Here is a 19,519-nt window from a genome sequence, read left to right as displayed (position 1 = left end):
TAGTTTTCGTTTCAAAGCATAAAGTTGCTGGTTGCAGCAGGCCTACAGCCATGCGCTATGCCCGTTTTAATAGGCCAAACCAGCTCTGTCAGTTTTTCCCCTCCAGAGCTCAGGCGTGATCAGGTTACATGTAGTGACAGAGTACCAAAGCAACAGGCAACATTTCTGAGTGTCAAGATTGAAGAATAAACTGGAATCAGGCTTATTAAAACGCGCTTAGACTTGACCACTGGAGCGTCCCGCAAATCAGGATTAGGCCTACACAGGTAGATAGAAAACCGGGGGAAATACTCTGCAGTCCTGGTAAATCTGTAAAACTGGTAGACTAAATGTTTGGGAATATGACTCTGTTTTGTTCACTAATCTGCTAACCCTTTGTAGAATCTGTTATCCTGTCATACTAAATATAGCCTATGCCACTCTTTTCAGGGTTTTTTGAACCCTAATGTGAAAATAATGCCATTACAGGATCATCGAAAATAACACATGGGTCTATTTTGCAGTCTCACCGAAATACCACAAGACAGTTACATTAGTCTTAACTGTTTATTAGTACTAAATGTTAACACACATAAAAAGACAAATCAAAGAAACGCATGTCCGACTTCACGTCCAATTATTTAGGAATTGGGCACGAAACGAACACTTTACTTGATATTGATAAAGCATGTGGCACATTAAACCAATATCATTTTCACATTAAAATATGAATCATATTCACATATTTACATGAAGCGTAGCCTATACACTTAAAGGTATAGAATAGGCTAGCTGCTCGCAGTTATAACCGATTATAGTTGCAGGCCTATATATTAATATATTCTGACATACTAAGATAGAGATATACTGTCAGATTTAAGCCCATACCATACAGGTTAGTGATATGCGATCATGTACTCGGCGATGTAATTGGCGGTGTCCGTTTTGTGGTAGGCGTGCGCGAGGTCCCAGGCCGTGTGTCCGTGTCCGTTGCGCCTGCCGGGCTCCGCGGTGAGGCCGAGCAGCAGCTGCACCACCTTCAGATGGCCCTCCCTGGCGGCCAGGTGCAGCGGCAGGTTACCGTCAAAGTCCACTGCGTTCACATCTGCCCTGTGCTCGACCAGCACGTGCACCATGTCCAGGAAACCTTCACGCGCGGCGTCGTGGGTCACGGTGAGACCGCAGGTGGGGTCCCGCGCGTTGGGATCGGCTCCTGCCGCTAGCAGGGCCCGGGCGACATCCGGGTTCCCCAGTTTCACCACCTGCTCAGAGATGAGGAGGAAGAGGGGGAGAGAGAAGCTGATGAAGAAGGGGCAGATATAAAAATGAGACAACAGACATCAACATTGCTTCGATAAATAAAGGATAAGGTTATTGATTTATGCATAAAGGCCCAAATATGCGCAACCATTAACGCCTACTTGTATTTGTATTGCCTTGATTTATTCGCACATGCACTGAATAGGTTGAAAAGACATAGAAATAGAGAAAACGTAGGCTATGTGCCACAAACCCCAGGCAGGCGCTTTATCACAGACATTCTCCGAGGCAGGCTACCAAAATAGTCATAATATTTCCTAACAAACGCCATCAAACCAGCACTCATGCATGCAAATTCACAGCTCTCTCTCTCTCTCTCTCTCTCTCTCTCTCTCTCTCTCTCTCTCTCTCACACACACACACACACACACACACACACACATACACACACATACACACACACACAAATAAACATCACGCATACTCTAGGTAAAAAAAGACATGTTGGAATATGTTGGTTGGAATATGTTCCAGCCCGCTTCAACATGAAAAAAAAAAAAAAAAAAAATCTTGCATCAGATAAAAGATACACAGGGAGGAAAAAAAAGCCTATTTAGGGCATGACATGGCCTACAAAGGTAGTCCGTTAGATGAATTATGGCTGTTTAGCAGAGGTGATTTCAGGGCTCTTTTCAGCTGCTTCAGAGGTGGGTCTATAAGACTGAGAGGTGGTGAATTCCACCTCTAGTCATACTAAACTGAGATTGGCAGCTGTGAGAATTGATAAACCTAGTTTTTTAAAAAAATAAAGGCTGGCAAGTATGACAGTAAAAATGATCAGAAATTTAGATTTCAGCCTTTAGCCTATAGAAAACACATTACAGTGGCTCATATAGGGCGTACAGATCCTATTTGCAGCTTAAATTAATACATGAAGATAACACACCACTGCACTCTCGCCTAGGGAAAATTCAAATCCCACAGCAGCAATTAAATAGGCCTGCATCACGGCAGCAATAATTAAAAGAAAGACACCGAAAGGTAAAATGTGCAATATAAGGTGGACTAAAGATAAAAAGATAAGGTAAAATGGGATGAAAATACAGCCAAACAAATGTATTATAATGTAAGGTAATGAATAAATAAATATCATAATGTGGTAAGGGAGAATCATTGCTTTTTAAAATCACTTTTTATGAGCTTGAGCCTCCATTTCCTGCTCCTCCACCATTTTAGGACTGAGCCTGCTAAGAGTGCACTAACTGTAACCAGAGCATTTCACCTCATGGTCTTACTTCCTTGCATAGGCTACATTTCCCTTTCTTTTTTCAAAAACACTGAAATGGGCTTATTATTTCATTAATCTGCTTCATTTAATGGATAATTTGTCTGTCCTATAAGCAAAAGTGCCAAATCCATGCTGAAACTGAACCATAAAACTAAACTGTAAACAAGATTTTTAGTTTGCAGTTTAGTTAATAATAATAATTATGATAATAACCATGGTTGTTTTTGAATGTTTACTGTATAAAAATGGATATAATTGCAAGCCAAATTCTTCCAGCACACAACAAATATATGCTACAGTGTGGAGTATTATGTTATAGCCACAAGTAAGAAATCCATTTTAGAGCAACATTATTTGAAAAGGCACAATTTAACCACATTATTATATACTATTTTGGTAAACTGCCCCATGAAAACAAAGAAGCTGCAGTCCAAACTTTGTTTAAATATTGCTTGTTGTATAGTGAGGCAATCCCTCTTGATTTTCTGGGTGTAATTTTCCACAGATTGTTTCAGCTGAAGTTAGGCAGTAATGCTATTTATTTCTTCATGACAAATATTGACTGTTTGACTTTTGAAAATGAAAAAGATGAATTTTGTTAATTCATATTTTGCCTAATAAGACAAAAAGAGAAATTTGAGCTCTCACTGTGTTAACTTTTTCACACAGGCTATGTTTGATAAGCTGCATGCAGATCCATAGTCTACCAGGATGACCTGAACAAGCTCATTTGACGTCCACTGAGACACAAATGATTTTGAAAGAGGTACAGGACTACTTTATACTGACCTGCAATGAAGTTCTGCCAAATTTATTGCATCCATTAACGTCTGCTCCATTTTGCAGCAAAAACAATACTTCAGGAAGGTCTCCCTTGGCAGAAGCACTGCACAGCTTGTCAGTTTGTGAACCTTCAGCCATTCTTATTAAGTAAAACAAAACAAAACAAAACAAAACAGTTATAAGATAAGGCGTTTGCCAGGCTTCGTGGTCAAAAGCCATTTCCAACATGCCAGTTATATAGATTTCTTTTGTTAGGCCTCAGAGCTCAACTGAAAGAAGAAGTCCCACCCCCTCCCTCGCATCATCTATAACTCCACAATCCGATAGGTTAGACCTGTGATATCAATAATAAATAGTGTGTCAGCACTGTAATGTGTTGCTATGACAAAACTTTAATCCAAAATGTCCTCAAATGCCCCAAAGGAGCTCAAAAATGAGTAGTGGGGCTCCATGGACTTTAATCCTGTGGGCTGCTGCATATGTGTGACGTTTCTATTTTGCGCAGGGCTTTACTCTGATTTCCCCAAGTTAGAGGGTGTCCTCTTTTTAGTTCGATAATATAAAAGGTTATAATTCATAATAATGCACAACTATTTTGAATACACACACACACACACACACACACACACACACACACACACACACACACACACACACACACACACACACACACACACAAGAAATAATTGATAGCATAACTAAACAGGATTCTTGTCTTTTTTTTTTTTTTTTTTTTTTTAGTGTCAGGATTCTGTCCCCATAATTTATTTTTTATAACCAATGGGCTAAATATAGGTTTCAGCTATAACAACAACAACAACAACAATAATAATGATGATGCATAAGTATATTCACTTTCATGCTCGACAGGCGTATATATACTGATAGAGCTAGGGTAATTTCCTGCATTGCTGCAAAAGTCTAAAAATATTTAGACCTACTGGCCAAATAAGGGCGAATACGATAGATAAAATTTATTTTTTAAAGTTTAACCAGGTCCAACTCATGCAAAAGAATTTATAGAGATGCAAGTTTCACAGAAAAATACCATTCACTGCTCATAGCCATATATGATATATAGGATCTATCTATTGGATCCATAGGATACGCATAAACATAGTATATTAATGTATAGCACATTTATTACATACACATATTGTTATATATAAACTGTGGATGTTATTAAATCCATTTTTTAGTTGCTACTGAATCAGGGACCAGAAACAGTGAAACGGCTGTGTTTATATAGTGCGATGATCTTACATTTTAACTCGAAATACTATGTAATCAGTAACCATTTACAGAAAAGCTTGTCTCCTTATGTTATTATTATCACTGTTATTATTGATGGCTCTAATTTCTTTATCTAGTAGCGCCACATAGGCAGGGACGCAACAATAATTAGTCAGTGCCACTGTACTGATCGAGCACCTTGGCTGTCAGGTTTGACCTTATTTGTAATGTTAATAATATATTTATTCTACTGTGGATCAGAGCGACGGCTATCGCTTAAATAATATAGTTTTCACAACAGTATGTGTTTATTTCTATTTAGCGTAATAACCACAGATTGACCGTGGCTAGTAGCCTAAACCTTATAAAGGTTTATAGTGAAATGTAGCCTACTGATATAACACCAGCTCGTTTCCATATAAGTCTCGATCGTTCACATGCCTGCGTAAATGCGGTCCAATAAGGACATATGCAACCATGCTCCATTCTATGCTACTTATCTGTGATCTGAAGAGGAAAACCAAATCATTTTCCCTAAAAATGCATCTCAATCTACAGGTTATCGAAAAAAATCGGCGACAATCGCGCCCACTTCCCGCTCATTTTCAAAAGATGTTGCCAAAATGTAAGTGCGCACATGACAGTGTGTTGCAAAAGCATCCTGTTAAGCCATTCAAAACCAAACAGTGAGACTACACGAAGGAACAGCTGTTTGCCCGCAGCGATCAACAACACTCATTTCGAAAAAAACATCTAGTTTTTCATCCGGAAAAATAATAATAATATATACATACTCCTACCGAATTAAAGATGATCATCGAGCATCAAACCATTGTCATTACGTTGTCCGATCCAATTTCTTTCCAGCTCTAGCCCAAACATAGCTTATTATCGGTTGTCGAAATATCATCAGCAACATGGCAAAGATCGTTCATTTGATGGGTAGACACGGGGTTGTATAGCCTGTAGGCTGCTTGATGTGCAAAGCCCTGTCAGCTTAGTTTTTAGTGAACAATTTTTGAAATAGTTACCAGAAACTGTGAGGTGAGGTGATTGGACCAGAGCTGGAGTGATAGGCGGGACTCGGGGGCACTGGGGCTTTAGGAGAGAAGCCATTGGTGCTGAGGCAACGTCCGCCTGGATGAATATGTATGCGCTGCCTGCTCCCAGCAACACAATGCATGAGCTTTGGTTCAGAGAGCACAGTCTCACCATGACACCAAGAATATCATCTGCTCAGGCTTTCGCTGTGACACTGCGCGACAACAAAAGGGAAATTAAAAGAGCTGTGTTTTATTGTGTCGTCTGCTGGCAGCACCAGGCAGCGTGTGGTGCCGCTTTCCCTTCACCACACTGCCCTCTAGCGTTGGAAAACCCCGCTGTCTGCTGCAGCCTTCATCCAGCAGACCTCCTCGGTACCCTCAGTGGGTCCCAAAGCGACCACCACGGGTCCTGGAGACGTCTCCAGCGGGATCCCACCAAAATGAGGAGTATAATTGCCCTTCCTCGAGGGAAGCACAAGAAAAAAATATTTAAAAATGTGTGCTTGGAGGACTATTTTGATAACAAGGTCCATCCCTACCCGTCCTCACATGCAGAACAGATAGCTATGCAATAACTCAAACAATAAAATCCTCATAGAAGTGGTGCATCTGGAAAAAAATCATATCAAATTCAAGTCTGTGGCTGCTTATGTGTTTGGGGGGTCGTGCCAGTGAATGTCAATAAATCCTTTAGATCATATTATTTATAGGCTTATAAAATCATGGAGTGCTGGTAAGTTTGCAAAGGCTAAACTAGGCACATTAAAACGATTTATGCACTTGGCTGCTGATCTTTAGGCCTACTGTACTTTTTTATATCATAGATGAATGATTGGGACACAACAGTTTGGGCATTTTGTTCAGGGAGACTGAAACAGCATCCATTATCTGTCTTATTCATTTGTGTGAACATGAAAAAGAGATCGGTTACTATTTAAATACAAACAAAAGCAGGCTGCAAAACATCCCGATCGACTCCTTTAACACAGCTTGTGCCGTGTGCTCAGTTTTCACGGCACCTGCTGTCACTTTACGTTCGCCGTAAAGCGATGGGCTAGCTGAGAATAATGATAGGAGAGAACTGAGTACTGTAGTTGACAGAATTGTGATTATCTGAATCTGGTTGAGCCCGGTAAAGTTTAGTATCTGCGGTTTGCGAAGGCCTCACACGTCGCCAGGTCTGAGTAAAAGTATTTTTGTGAATATCCAGTCACCCTCTGTGAGGCGAGAAGGCGACGAGAGCCAGTGGAAGAATCGCTTTTAGCCAGTCATTGCCATGGCCTCCGATAGCGGCGATAGCAACATGGACAGAGAAATGATTTTGGCTGACTTTCAGGTGTGTCCCCTTTTTGTGTCCCTAATTTTAACAGCTAGGAAACAAACATCTTGAGCTAATGTGTGTGCTGTTGTTGAATTGTCTCGGTGTCAACAACACACCACCTGACTCAGGTCGTAAACAGTGGAGCCGAGCTTTCTTCGGCTAGCAGACGAGCTAGCAAACTGACAGCTTACCGGTTAGCTAGCTAACTAGAGGACCATTATCCACAGCTAGCGACCTAGACAGAGGCTAGGACGGTGTTTTCTTGCTGGGTGCCCGTGTAGTAACTTAATTAACAGGATTTAACACAGCTCAGTGGTGTCTGTGGCGCTGACGGTGACTGTCAACTTGTTTACCCAGTGCCTTAACATTAATTTGTGGTTTAAGCTTAACAGTTACATAAGTAGCTCCCTGGTTTAGTTTGGCTTCAACTCTCAATAACGGCAACATTAAAGGGAGCCCAGATATCTATATTAAACGTCAACATGGAGGTTAAATGTCGGCCCTCTCGCTGGCTTTCCCTTCGTCGACGTTTCACTTTACTAAAATAATGTGTATTAGCAAGTTAAGTAATAATTAAAAGGCCCATAACCCATATAAATGTACAGCATATCTGCCCTAAATTAACTGGCTCCAGCAACTTAGTGCGTAGGCTGGTTGGCTACCCTCCCAACGCTAGCTGCTGTGCTGTTGTTTAGGTCACAAGCTAAACAAGACATAAACTATGTTTAGTAACAAGGGCCAAATCACTCTAGTTGATGCTTGTAGTTGGTCAACAAGACAAGTTAAACGCCAAGCAGCACACACACAGACTGTTTAATGTCATGAATTAAAATAAGCTTCAGTTAAATAAGCCACAATTTGTACTTCTGTCATGTAGTAGTGTGTAGAACATGCTGTCCCCTGAGCTGTCAGTGTGGGGCTCTGTGGAGGATTCTAGTTTTGATTGAGGTGCAAAGGTTGAGTAGTACTGGAAATGTCACGGGCTAACCAAGTTGGATCTGCCAGCACAGTGTTTTAGTTGAGTTAGGCCCACGGCATCTCCAGGTGGTAATGCAACCCTCCACACATGCTTGCAATATTGTGTTTAGCAGTTTAGGAATCAGGTTAAAATGGCAGCTTACTCTCCAAGCTTTAAGCAGCCTGTCAAGCAATCAAGACAGTGGTAAAGAAATGTGGCACTTTTTTTTTTTTTTTTTAACCAATAGTTGACTTTGGCACCATACTAGAAGTATGTCATGATGTAATATATATTTTCTGTTTTAGTTATGGGACAGTTCTCCATACTTAAGACCCCAAGTGGTATGTATTTTTCAACCACAGTTACTGGCAGCTCCTCAGGTACTTCACGGGCTGCCGTTGCAGCCTGTTTGTACTCCTGACTATCTACCCCTCACTGCTGGGGTGCCCTGGTAGTGAATAAGGCTGTAAATCCAAAACACCCTCCTTCTGCAGGGTTTATCTTAGCTGTCTGGCTTAACTACCCAGTCCAGCTGCTACCTCACTGTATCTCCTGCTTTCATATGCCTCACCTACCACATCAGTGTCAGTAAGTTGTTGGGCTTTATTATATTTAGCAATTTCAAGCTTTCCATAATCACTCTAACTTGTACTTATCCAGTAATAATTCTTTATTCACTTGTTTGCTTTGGCAGTATAAGTCAAAAGGCTCACTGTTGTAATAGTTTAAGGATTAATCTCTGTTTACACTTCATTGTCTTTCTCAGGAATCAAAGATTTAGTCTGACTTGTACCTCTGATTGCTCCACCCACTGTATCATCCTTGGTCATAACGGCATTTTCATCCTGACAGCATATAGGCTGTCTGAGTCTCACTGCTTATGAACACAGAGGATATGCGAAATCTTCATCTAGACAGGGAGTGAGGTTTTGGGCACACACACCTCCATAAGCCACTGCTCTTTCTTGCGAGGCCTCTTCTCTCAACTCTTTCCCGTTTCATCCAGTGTCCTTTCTTAGCTTGAGAAACTGTATTGACACCTCTGCCACCTTTTTTTTCTGTCAGTGTATTTGTTTCATCCCCAGTTTCTTCTTTTCTAATGGTGTTGTTTTGTCCTGTGCCATCACCAAGGCCTACTGCTTTTTTTAGGGACCATTTTCTGCCCAGTTGCTGGACTCTGTGCTTCACTTCTTACTCTTGTGTCTTAAGACTCTTTTAGTGTCCCCTCCAGTATTACTTTCACCCATCTAAATTCATTTGTTAGTTTAGACGGAGCTGATTTAATGACCCCCCCTCTCGGACAGTACTATACTGCCTAGACATCAAGGGATTCTTGGTAATTTCCTGATGCATGAGCAAATCATTCTCTTCAGCATTCACAAGGAGTGTTTTAGTTTCATAAGGAGGTTGTCTTCAGATACATGAGATCAGATAAAAAGAGAAAATTGGTCTCAGTCAAATATAGAAAATGTGGCTTCTGTAACCTTCATGAGTTACCCTAAAATACTAGTGAGAGTGCTTTTTTGCATGTTTTGTGATCACTGGAGTCTGAACAAGCGTGGTGTAAAAGTTACACCATATAAAATGGCCATAACACGTGGAACAGAAACTGGAACAGAAAGAGGTAAATGTGTCACCTGATGTACAAGCTGGTTCTAGACTATTGCAGAGTTTTACAAATCTGAGTGAGTGTGTTGACTTTTTCAGTCAGTCAGGTATGGTAGCCTGACCTCTACAGAGAGGAAATAGCTGGAGAGAATGATTAACACTCCAGCCCAAATAATTGGACACTCTCTAGCATCTCTCCTCAGTATATGAATCTACCACAAATGAAAAGGTATTAAGGTCACAGGTGATCAGTCTCATCCAGTTTTTCCTCCCTTTGACCTCTTTCCTTCTTAAAGGAGATTCAGACAGTTCAGTATGGAAGAGTCTTCCGGAAATTATTCCTCTTTGCCATGTTACTGTACAAACATTATTGTCACATCTTTGGTTTTATATTTTGAGCAGCATTGCTAGTGTTGAGTTACCTTCAAACGATGTTAGACAATGGTGAAATGTTCATATATTTAAAATGATGAAAAATGAAGATAATTTAAAATATTGTATACAGCATGCATATAAAATGATCACAGGTAGTTAAATTACTGCTAAGCACTATTAAACAGGCTGTAAATCAAAATTAGACTGAAGTTTTAAAAATTATAGTCTTTTTCAATCCATTTTATTATTGTAATGAGCCTTGATCCAGGGTATCTTAATGCTACATGCATTTTTAACTTTTTTATGATGCACTTCAGAGATTCTTGCATTGCTGTTTTCTTTTTTTTTTTTCTTTTTTTTTTTTGTACGACTAAGTTCATACTTTTATTCTTAAATTGAACTGGGATGCATGGTGTGTGTTTGTGTATGTATTAAGTATTCCTTGAATTATGTGTTTTTATGTTTCAGTATGCTGGTATCGGGAGCAAGACATAGTGCTTGTGGCTTGATCTCATGGTGTATCACAGAATTTGCCTAATTTCACACTGCCATACTCAAGATGTGCCATAGATATGAATAATTGAACCTGTAATTGGAATTGGTGCATCCTGACCTACTTTGCAATGTTGCAATCTCTTTGGCATTATGAAGGACTTTACTTAGCCTAGTTTGCAAAGGTCAAAGATGACAGTTTGTATAGTGCATGAGGCTCAGCAGTAGGCTACTGCTAATTTAGCATCAGTGCTGTGCTTTCATGTTCTTGTTAATAACTTGTAGAGTTTGGTGGGTCTGGAGGTCAGACAGGCAGATCTGATGGCTCTGGGTAGCACAGACCTTGCTGTGGAGCCACACTTGCTGGATAGGGCCGATATGTGCACAAGCTGCAGAGGTATGGAAGTTTAGGGATAGACTATCAGCCTCTCCTAATGAAGCAGGCAGAGCACAAAACCACAGGTTTCCCAGAGTCAGTCCCCAGGGCTTTGTGCCTGCTGAGGCATACATTTGTGGAGTACGCAATGCCTTGGCATGGGTATGGGTGGTGGCTCTCTTCTGCAAGCTAGTGTTTCTATTGGAGACGCTGTGCATGTGGTTGTGCCGATTCATACACTTGTGAGGGCTGGCATCATCCAGCTGGGACATTGGCTATCCTGTCCTGGTAGTAAACACCCCAGGGGCTTGCTCAAGAGGCTGGGTTTGATGTCCATGAGACAGCTGGAGGGGTGCATCAGGGAAGTGTTGTGTTGAGTGGGAGGCTCCTGAGTTCCCTGTATTGAGGGTGTCAGCAGAAACCTGGCACTGCTAGGAAGTGGGGAGGCTGCTGTCCTTTGTTAGTCTGGGATGAAGCAGTATGGTTTCCTATTCAGTTTGTGTTTGTGACACTAAGGACAGAAACCTCAGCATCTAGAGATAGGGCTGGGCAATCTATCGGTATTGTGATATAAGGCTAGAAATGGTCTGGGATTTTGGATATTGTAATATTGTGATATGTGATAGTGTTGTCTTTTCCTGGTTTTCAATGCTGAATTATAGTAAAGGGATGCAGTTGTCTGAACTTAGACTGTTGTGGCTGCTCTGTTGTTTGCCTCTATCTGCTTGGTCATTATATCCACATTACTAATAACTAAAAATGTCATCGTGTAAATGTTGTGTGAAAGCGCCAACAGTCATCCCTACAGTTTCATCACAATATTGACATCAATGTATCTGGTCAAATATATTGTGATATTTGATTTTGTCCATATCATCAAGCCTTATCCTTAGAGATACCAGTAACACCAGTTGCAGGAGGTGCTAGATAGAGAGGGCATGGTGAATTGGGATCAAAACTCAGGTCTGGACTGACCAGAGCATTTTTACTGCATGCATGCTGTAACCACCACCACCTGCTCTGAAATCACAAAGCCTCGGGGCTCAACAGAGTTATTAACTAGAGTCACTCATGTTATGTGTTTGCATACATATGCATATTTAGAGGATTGATAACAGTTGTATGTATGACTGAGTAACACAGCTGTTTTCAGTTATAACACTGAGCATCAAATGTAAAGTCCCGTCCATGCACGCACAGCCGGGCCAATTTGCATAGCAACCGTTGCAAGCTTTAATTGTTGTGTCTTGTTTTGAGCAGGACTTGGTACTACCAGTTGTTACTGTCATTAAGTATTTATTTTGATTGTATTTTTAGGACTGCTAGCAAAATATTGTTATTTTGGAATGTTGGTGGAGGTGTGGGATTTGCTGAGTTTTCAAGGTGACCTTAGTTCCTGTGTGAAGTGTTTGTTTTTGAGATGTTTAATTCAAGGAAAATCAAAAGTCTAGTTGTCCATTGTTCATTAAACTTACTGCAGCAAAAGCTTGTCTAATGTATTTGACCTCATTCTCTTTTCTCATTCTCCTTTCTTTGTGTTTCCCTTCTCAACAGGCTTGCACTGGAATTGACAACATTGCAGAGGCAATCACTCTGCTAGAGCTTAATAACTGGGATTTAGTGGTAAGTTCATTATCTGTAGGCTCTGACAGCCAGTCATCAAGAGCACAAGCATATGACTGCCATTAACATCCTACCATTCATACTATGCAGTTATGTAATGGCCTCATTATTTCTGCATTCTGCTCAGTCTCTCTAGTTGTTAAGCAGACAGCATCTCGGCAGGACTAACACCTGTGTTTGGGTGGCTGTGAGAGATGATGTGGGCATGAGAATGTTTATCTCAAAGAAAGATGCACTGTGAGAAAGAATGTGTCCTGCCAGGTTTGTGTTAAAACATGATGAGAGGAAGGAGCCCTTAATTTTTAAGAGCATATTGGAAGGGGGGCAGATTATATTTAGATTGGTGCTGTTCAAGAGGCTGGCAGGAATTCAAAGCAAGCAGCAGCAGCAGTCCAAGCAGTGGCATGACAGACACTGGGGGCTGGGCTCACTGCACCTGTAAATCTGATGACTTGCAGTTCCTCTGCGGTAGCTGGTGGGTTGCGTAAACCTTGACAAAAGAAATCTGGTATGGCAGGAGAGCAGTTTGGGTTCCAAAGTATCATAGGTATTGATAATCAGTGAACTGTACTGTCTAACAGAAATACCTTTCTCATAGTTTGTGTTTATGGTGGTCATAGCATTTAAATACACTGCAAGTACATGCAGTGAGTGGTTATAAAAAGCACTCACTCCACTTTTTAGTTTTTACTTATTTGCACAGTGATAATCAATAGATATAGTGTTACAGAAATTGATAAAACACAATAGAGAATAAGGAACAGGAGAGGAACAATTGAGTCGTTTGTGCGAGAGGGTAAAGAAACCTCGAGGTTAGAAACATTTCTTGCCTCCTAACAAATACCCAAACAAGAAAATAGTTAGCAAAACCCCATGTGCACCTGCATTTAACAGAGGAATCTGAATGGCATCTGAAGACAATACAGTTAAAGGGGAATTAAATGACCCTGATGCAGAAAATGAAATCAAGGTGAAGAGAGAGACTTTGGGTATGTGTATGAGACAGTTTCATTCTCACTTGCATTGAAAAGGTCTTAAAATGACTTAAATGCTGTTTTGGTTTCATAGGTTCACATAGTTTTTCTGAATTCTTTACACTTTGGTTGGTTAGAGTATTTAATGGACACTGTAGACAAAGAAAAACAGGATAAATGCATTTTGAATTCTGTACGAGCACAAAGTAATCTAATTGTACTGCTACTTCATAATCAGAGTAGCAAAGAGCAGCCAACTTATGTTTGCGTTTCTGCTAACATGGTGGAGGTATGGAGAGTGTTCGGGAGCACTCCATTCAGCTGCCAATTCAAACAAAAGCTCAGAACAAACTGACAGTGGTTACTGTCATGTGTCTTTTCAGCTCTCTTTGTTTTGCATAGACCTCCCTCCCTGAATATCCCCATTCCCTGTCGCATTTTGAGACTTGTTTTCTTCTACTTCCCCACTGCTTACAAAAAGGATACACTCTCCTTGTCAGTCTGACAAATGCCACATCATTGCCACGCAGGGTGCTAGACTCACATGATCCACCAACAAATTTGGTACATTTTTGGCATGTGGCCAGTTAGTTGGTCTGTCCAAACAGTCATCTTGTTATGTAAACAGCTAATTTTTAGGGGCAGTTTGGAAAAAAAAAAAGAAATAATAAAATGAATGAATCAATAAATAAATCAATGGACGTGGCAGATTAATTTTGAGAAATTGTTACAGAAATGTCATTTGTGAAATTGTGTCTGGAATTAGCTTCTAACCCTTTTTTTTTTTGCAGTAGATTGATTTATTGGAGACTTCATGATTGTGATGTTGATTATTAGAGCTGCAACTAATGGTTATTTTCATTATTGATTAATCTGTCAATTATTTCCTTGATTAACTGATTAGTTGTTCAGTCCATAAAACGTCAGAAAATGGGGAAAACTGTTGATCACAGTTTCCCACAATCCAAGGTGACATCCTTAAATGTTTTGTTTTGTCCCAACCAACAGTCCACAACCCAAAGATATTTAGTTTACTGTCACAGGGGACTAAACAAACCAGAAAATATTCAAGTTTCAGAAGCGGGAATCCAAGAAATTGGAAAATGTTCTTCTTAAAAATGACTCAACAATTAATTGATTATCAAAATAGTCGGTGATTAATTTAATAGTTGGCAACTCATTGATTACCTGACTAGTTGCTAGAGTCATTATTGCGCAGCAAATTGACAATATGGAACTGCACAAACTGTGTTAGGTAGCTGGTCAGCATTACAGGTCAGCACTTTCTTCAAATCATGGGTAAAATTTCACTGTCATCTCTACAGTAGCCAATGTTTACATTTTGCGTGTTGGTGACGGCAGTCAAGATCCGCTTTCATAGGAATATCTTTGCATACACATCAAGCATGGCATGTCCAAATGTAATGATTGTTTTAAAAGGTCATGCTGTTTCTGTCCTGAGGATGCCATCATACCAGCATCCTTCTTTGCTGATCAGTATCCTCAATTCATATCGAACTTAAAAGCCTGGTGGAAGTTTCTCTGCCAGAGATTCTCATTATCACCATTACCCTCACTGAATACCAGTGTTATAAGAATGAATGATTTTGCATCCTTTGCGATATAGATGTTTGATTGCTGACCATGACATGAGGATACCCACCAATACAGTCACTCAGACTACATTAAGAGGTTTAGTCTCAGTCTTTCTCTTCGAAACATATTCCCTATGTATTGGCAATTAATTCATTTGATCTGATATTGCTGTCTACTCATGGTCAGAAATGTACTTGAGATGGCTGAAAAATATATCAGGCGGGAGATAAACTTTATTGATCCCAGTGCAGAATCAGTGTTTTGCAGTACTTAAGAACTGGGTTACGTTAACATTGATAAAATTCAACAAATGAAACATGAGAATTACACAGTTGTACTTTTGTGACGGGTCCTGTCATCATGAAATAAATGTCTTGATTTTTACATTGTCATTTCAGGCAGCCATCAATGGAGTGATACCACAGGAGAATGGGATCTTACAAAGGTAATGCAGTGTTGCCACACATTTGCTATAAATCACAGACAGAAGCATCAACTTGAAGTTGTGCATGTTTGTGTCTCCAGAGACATGTTTGTGGCTTCAGAGAAAAAAAAACCATTTTATCATTTTAAATAAATGGGGAATGTTTTTGTGAGATTATTGAGCTGTGTCTGCACATTAGTCTGCCTATGATCAGCGGGTAATAAAATGAGACACAGGGTCGAAAATGTATTCAGTTGTTTCCTGGCAACAAGATGCCAGTGAGACTGAAGCAGAGATTGTGAGGTAACTCCTCAAGCACTGTTGCCCATCTGTTTCCCAGAACACTGCCCGGTGTAGCTCGGCCCTTAGACTTTGCTGCTCAGGCTGAAACTCCAGTCTCTGCATTAATTTAGAGGATCAAAGTAACAAGCAACCAAAAGTAAGGTGGGCCAGTGTCTGGAAGAAATGAGAACTAAGGAGAGAGGAAGATGGCGTATTTTTTTTTGGTTGATAGAAAACAGCATATATAATTCAGTGAGGAAGTGGTGACTTGAATTACTCCTTTAAAATATTGTTTCCAGCCTCTTAAAGAAGTATATCAAATAACCAGAACCAATAGAGTAAATATGAAAACTTCAGTGCATTCATTGCATCAGTGTATCAGGGTTAAATTGGGCCCATTCAGCTGTGTAAATCTGCTGGAAGAAATTAAATTAGACAGTCTGGTTTTGGCCTGAATTTCTGTGAAATGCTTTAAATTGGTTCATTCATGAATCATAAAGAAATATCTATGTGTGTTGTGTTTTTTTTCTCCAAATTTCAGAGGAAAAAGGATAATCTTATTGTTCGTGTTTTTTTAAATGGATTTAATATTTTGGCTAAAAGTGCTGAATTGTTGTCTTCAATTGCGATTTTCAAACACAAATCAAACTGAATCATTCCAAAACATTAAAAAATCATTTTACGGTAAATCAAATTGCCAACCTTGTGAATTGTGCCTGTTAAGCCAAAGATTCATACCACTAATGAAAACAAATTAAAATGGAGGTAGCACTGTGTAACACCTTCCAGACTATCTCTGCTCGGTTAGGTTTACTACTTTCTATAAAATTAAGCTTGCCTAGAGACCTTATTTTGCTGATAAGGACAATGAGTTTGTGTACTAGTTTGTTTTGTGAATATGTAGAATAGATTTTCTAGACTCTGTGTCTTTATGGTGAAATAGCATTTGCCCTAAATGTTCCAGTCTTGAAAATCACTAGTTGATTGAATTTTTAGGTGTCCAACTAGTAGCACTGGATGACACCAACTATGTGTTATGAAGAGGTCAATATAGTAGATTCTACTTGGCTGTGTGGAGGTAATTGTTGCTGCTATGTTTTCTATTCTGATGTTGAAGAGTGGAATAACAAAAAGACATTGCAACTGCAAGGAAACCCATCTGCCAAGAGCAGAGTTGTACACAGTTTCTAAAGCGAAAAGGTTTCTATAAGAGGCTTTGTGCCCTTCACTTTCCTTCAACGGTTAGTTGACACTCATGAATGCACTGAGCTGATCTGAACCCACTCAAGCTGGGGACGTTCTGTTAAACCGTTTTATTTTGTGTACACACTTGCGTGCATGTGTGCGCATGCATGCATGTGCTTGAGTGCGGGTCAGGCCCTTGGGCCATGAGAAGATTGCTGGTCTTTCGTAAGGGCACACATCGTTATGAATGGAGGCTGGTTGGCAGTGTGACCAGCAGCCAACACATTTACTAAGTGGCTGGCACTGGTATGAGTAGACTGGCATTGCCCAGTAAACAGCCCCTGATGACGTGACCTGAGCTGGAGCCAGCTGGAGGCTACAGCGACGTTCCAATCTAAAATGCGCTCCCCCTCCTCCCCCATGTCCTCTTTAGTTAGTGGGTTGAGAATTTTAAGAAGCTTGTTTTATTGATCACTCACCAAGACTCCTCAGGACGTCCACAGTGTTTTCCTGCCAGGACCTAATAAAAAATGCTGAATCCTCTGTTGAATTCATTCTCTGACAGTTTGTACCGGGTGAAGGGCTCAGCAGCTGTGCCTGCATGGGAACACCTCCTGGACTGCACAGGAGAACAGTGCCATCTAGATGTAGGGCAGTATGGAACTACGCCCAAACAGCAACAACGGCCGATTTAACGGCCCTCAGAGTTACTGTGCCAAGTTTTGGTGAAAGTGCCCTTAGGATCTCTCTTGTTGTTGTGAGAGTTCACACCATAAACCAAACTATTTTAGGTGCTTCCAGGAATCGGAAAAATCCTGTTAGCCAGATCTTCCTGTCCCCATTTTTTCTTTTCTGTCCTTTTCAAATGCAGTCCTTTTTTGTCTCACAACTGCATTTGTACATCATGTCCTCCTCTCTGCCGCCTGGAAGTTGATAATAAGATTTCTGACAAGGTTGCATTTGTTAGCTGCAATAATCCTGGTCCTTGTGTGTGTGTGTGTGTGTGTGTGTGTGTGTGTGTGTGTGTGTGCCCTTGCCACCTCTTACAGGTTTGCCACAGTGCCTATAACATGATGGGATCTTTTGAGTTCATTCCTCCACTTTGGGAAGCGTCAGTTAGCAATAAATTTATTGCATGGAGGTTGTAGAAATAGAGATAGGATGACTTGTTTGTAAGGGGTAGCTAAATATACAAGTGACACTTAAATCTGTCTCCAAGTCCATTAAAATTGAAAGTATGTGCCTCATAATTGTGCGCAAATATAGTACTGAAACATCTGTATGTAACTGCATGTGGTTTAGACAGAAAATTTGTTTCCTGGCTCACAGCCTGTGCTGTGCCAGCAGTGTGTTTAGCTCATATTCTTTTGTGTCAGAGAGACAGATTAAGTAATACTATCATAACCATTAACTCTGACTCATGGGTTTATAGCATAAAACGTAATGTTTGTGAGACACCATTGTATGATGTGTCTTTGGGGTTGTTGTAGTCTATTTTATATTTTTCTACCATATTTTTGCAACGCTAAGCAACATTAACTTAAGTACTATATCAAATTTGAGCATTAACCAATAGGGCAAAAAACTGTTTTTTTGGCTTCAGTGGCTGCTATGTTTCAAAATATTCCAGACACTATTTTAACGTTCAGCTACATTTAAAAAAGGCATGGCTCGTAGAGCAGACAGTCATAATATACCACCACTTAGTGGGTGTTAATTTCCCACCCTGTTGGTCTAGCCTTTTTTGAAGGCTACGCGGCTGCAGACAGTCAGACTGTTTCCTCTGTAATGTGGTGACACAAATGAATTTGGCCTTTGTTTAAGACCTTGAGACTGGCACTCACCTCTCCTCTTGTTGGAAGATAGTTGCTGCGTACAATTCAAGAAACAAAGAACAAGCCTTGTTCATGGTGAGGAGAGAAAAAGACATCACTTCCTGCTGTGTGGGTGAAGGAGGGGTCATACTCTAAGCATGGAGCACTGGTGGAGACAAACAAACAGAAAAGCATGAGATAGAGAGGAAAATGAAGAGCTGGTGGAGTAACGGAGGGAGGGAAACTTTTCGTTGCAATTCTGCAGTGATAAAAAACCCACAATATTTTTTGGTCTTACAGAAAATATAGCTTCTGTTGACTTTTGCCCTTAGGTCCCAGGTTAAAGACTGTAGCTGATTTTTATTGGACAATATGACAGCAGAGACCTGCAGCTATTGCTGAGTAAGCCTGTGTGTCTGATACTGTCTCTGATTTCATCTTACATATTTTTACCCATATCTTCTCTTTCAGTCCTTCATGATCTTCCATGAAACGCCGACCATGAGAGTTTTGAGCTTGTATTTGAAGGTTCAGTCCTTAGTGCTTCATCTTGTGTATTGCTTTTTCCCTCTTTTCAGTAATTTCTCCAGTGAAGCGAGCCAGGCCAACCTCTTTGGACCTCCTAACCAGTCAGAAGCAGCTGAGGCCGCAACAGGAGTTGTGGCTCCTCCCCCTTCCTCTTCATCTTCGTCCTCTTCTCCTCCATCATCCTCAGGCTCCGCTTTCTGCCCCATCATCCCCTCCTCCCGACACATCGTGGAGCGTCAGCCCAGGATGCTCAACTTCAGGGTGGAGTACCGGCAGCGGTCTATAGAGTTGGTACTGGAGGAGGGCAGCACAGTTGGTGAGCAGCACACACCCATGTACATTACAGTGTGTATGCATTTACACACATAGATAAAACA

At 40.6% G+C, this 19,519-nt stretch overlaps 2 protein-coding genes across 2 annotated transcripts in view; one reads left to right on the top strand and one right to left on the bottom strand.

The window, feature by feature from the left end:
- Positions 1–875: 875 nt before the first annotated feature.
- Positions 876–5,504, bottom strand: cdkn2c (cyclin-dependent kinase inhibitor 2C (p18, inhibits CDK4)). The gene is made up of 2 exons (XM_030049704.1): positions 5,344–5,504; positions 876–1,241 (listed from the first exon to the last, which is right to left on the bottom strand). The coding sequence occupies exons 1-2, from the start codon at positions 5,359–5,361 to the stop codon at positions 876–878; spliced, it is 384 nt and encodes a 127-aa protein (XP_029905564.1). The 5' UTR covers positions 5,362–5,504.
- Positions 5,505–6,862: 1,358 nt separating this feature from the next.
- Positions 6,863–19,519, top strand: part of faf1 (Fas (TNFRSF6) associated factor 1) — a 70,562-nt gene continuing 57,905 nt past the window's right edge. The window contains exons 1-4 of the mRNA XM_030050087.1: positions 6,863–6,922; positions 12,271–12,339; positions 15,308–15,354; positions 19,193–19,458. Of these exons, the coding sequence (XP_029905947.1) occupies positions 6,863–6,922; positions 12,271–12,339; positions 15,308–15,354; positions 19,193–19,458 (442 nt within the window). The remainder of the gene's footprint in view (positions 6,923–12,270; positions 12,340–15,307; positions 15,355–19,192; positions 19,459–19,519) is intronic.

Source organism: Myripristis murdjan, chromosome 4, assembly GCF_902150065.1.
Source record: "Myripristis murdjan chromosome 4, fMyrMur1.1, whole genome shotgun sequence".
NCBI classification, from domain to species: domain Eukaryota; kingdom Metazoa; phylum Chordata; class Actinopteri; order Holocentriformes; family Holocentridae; genus Myripristis; species Myripristis murdjan.
Note: the sequence above shows the minus strand (reverse complement) of the source record. Positions and strands in the feature narration are given on the sequence as shown.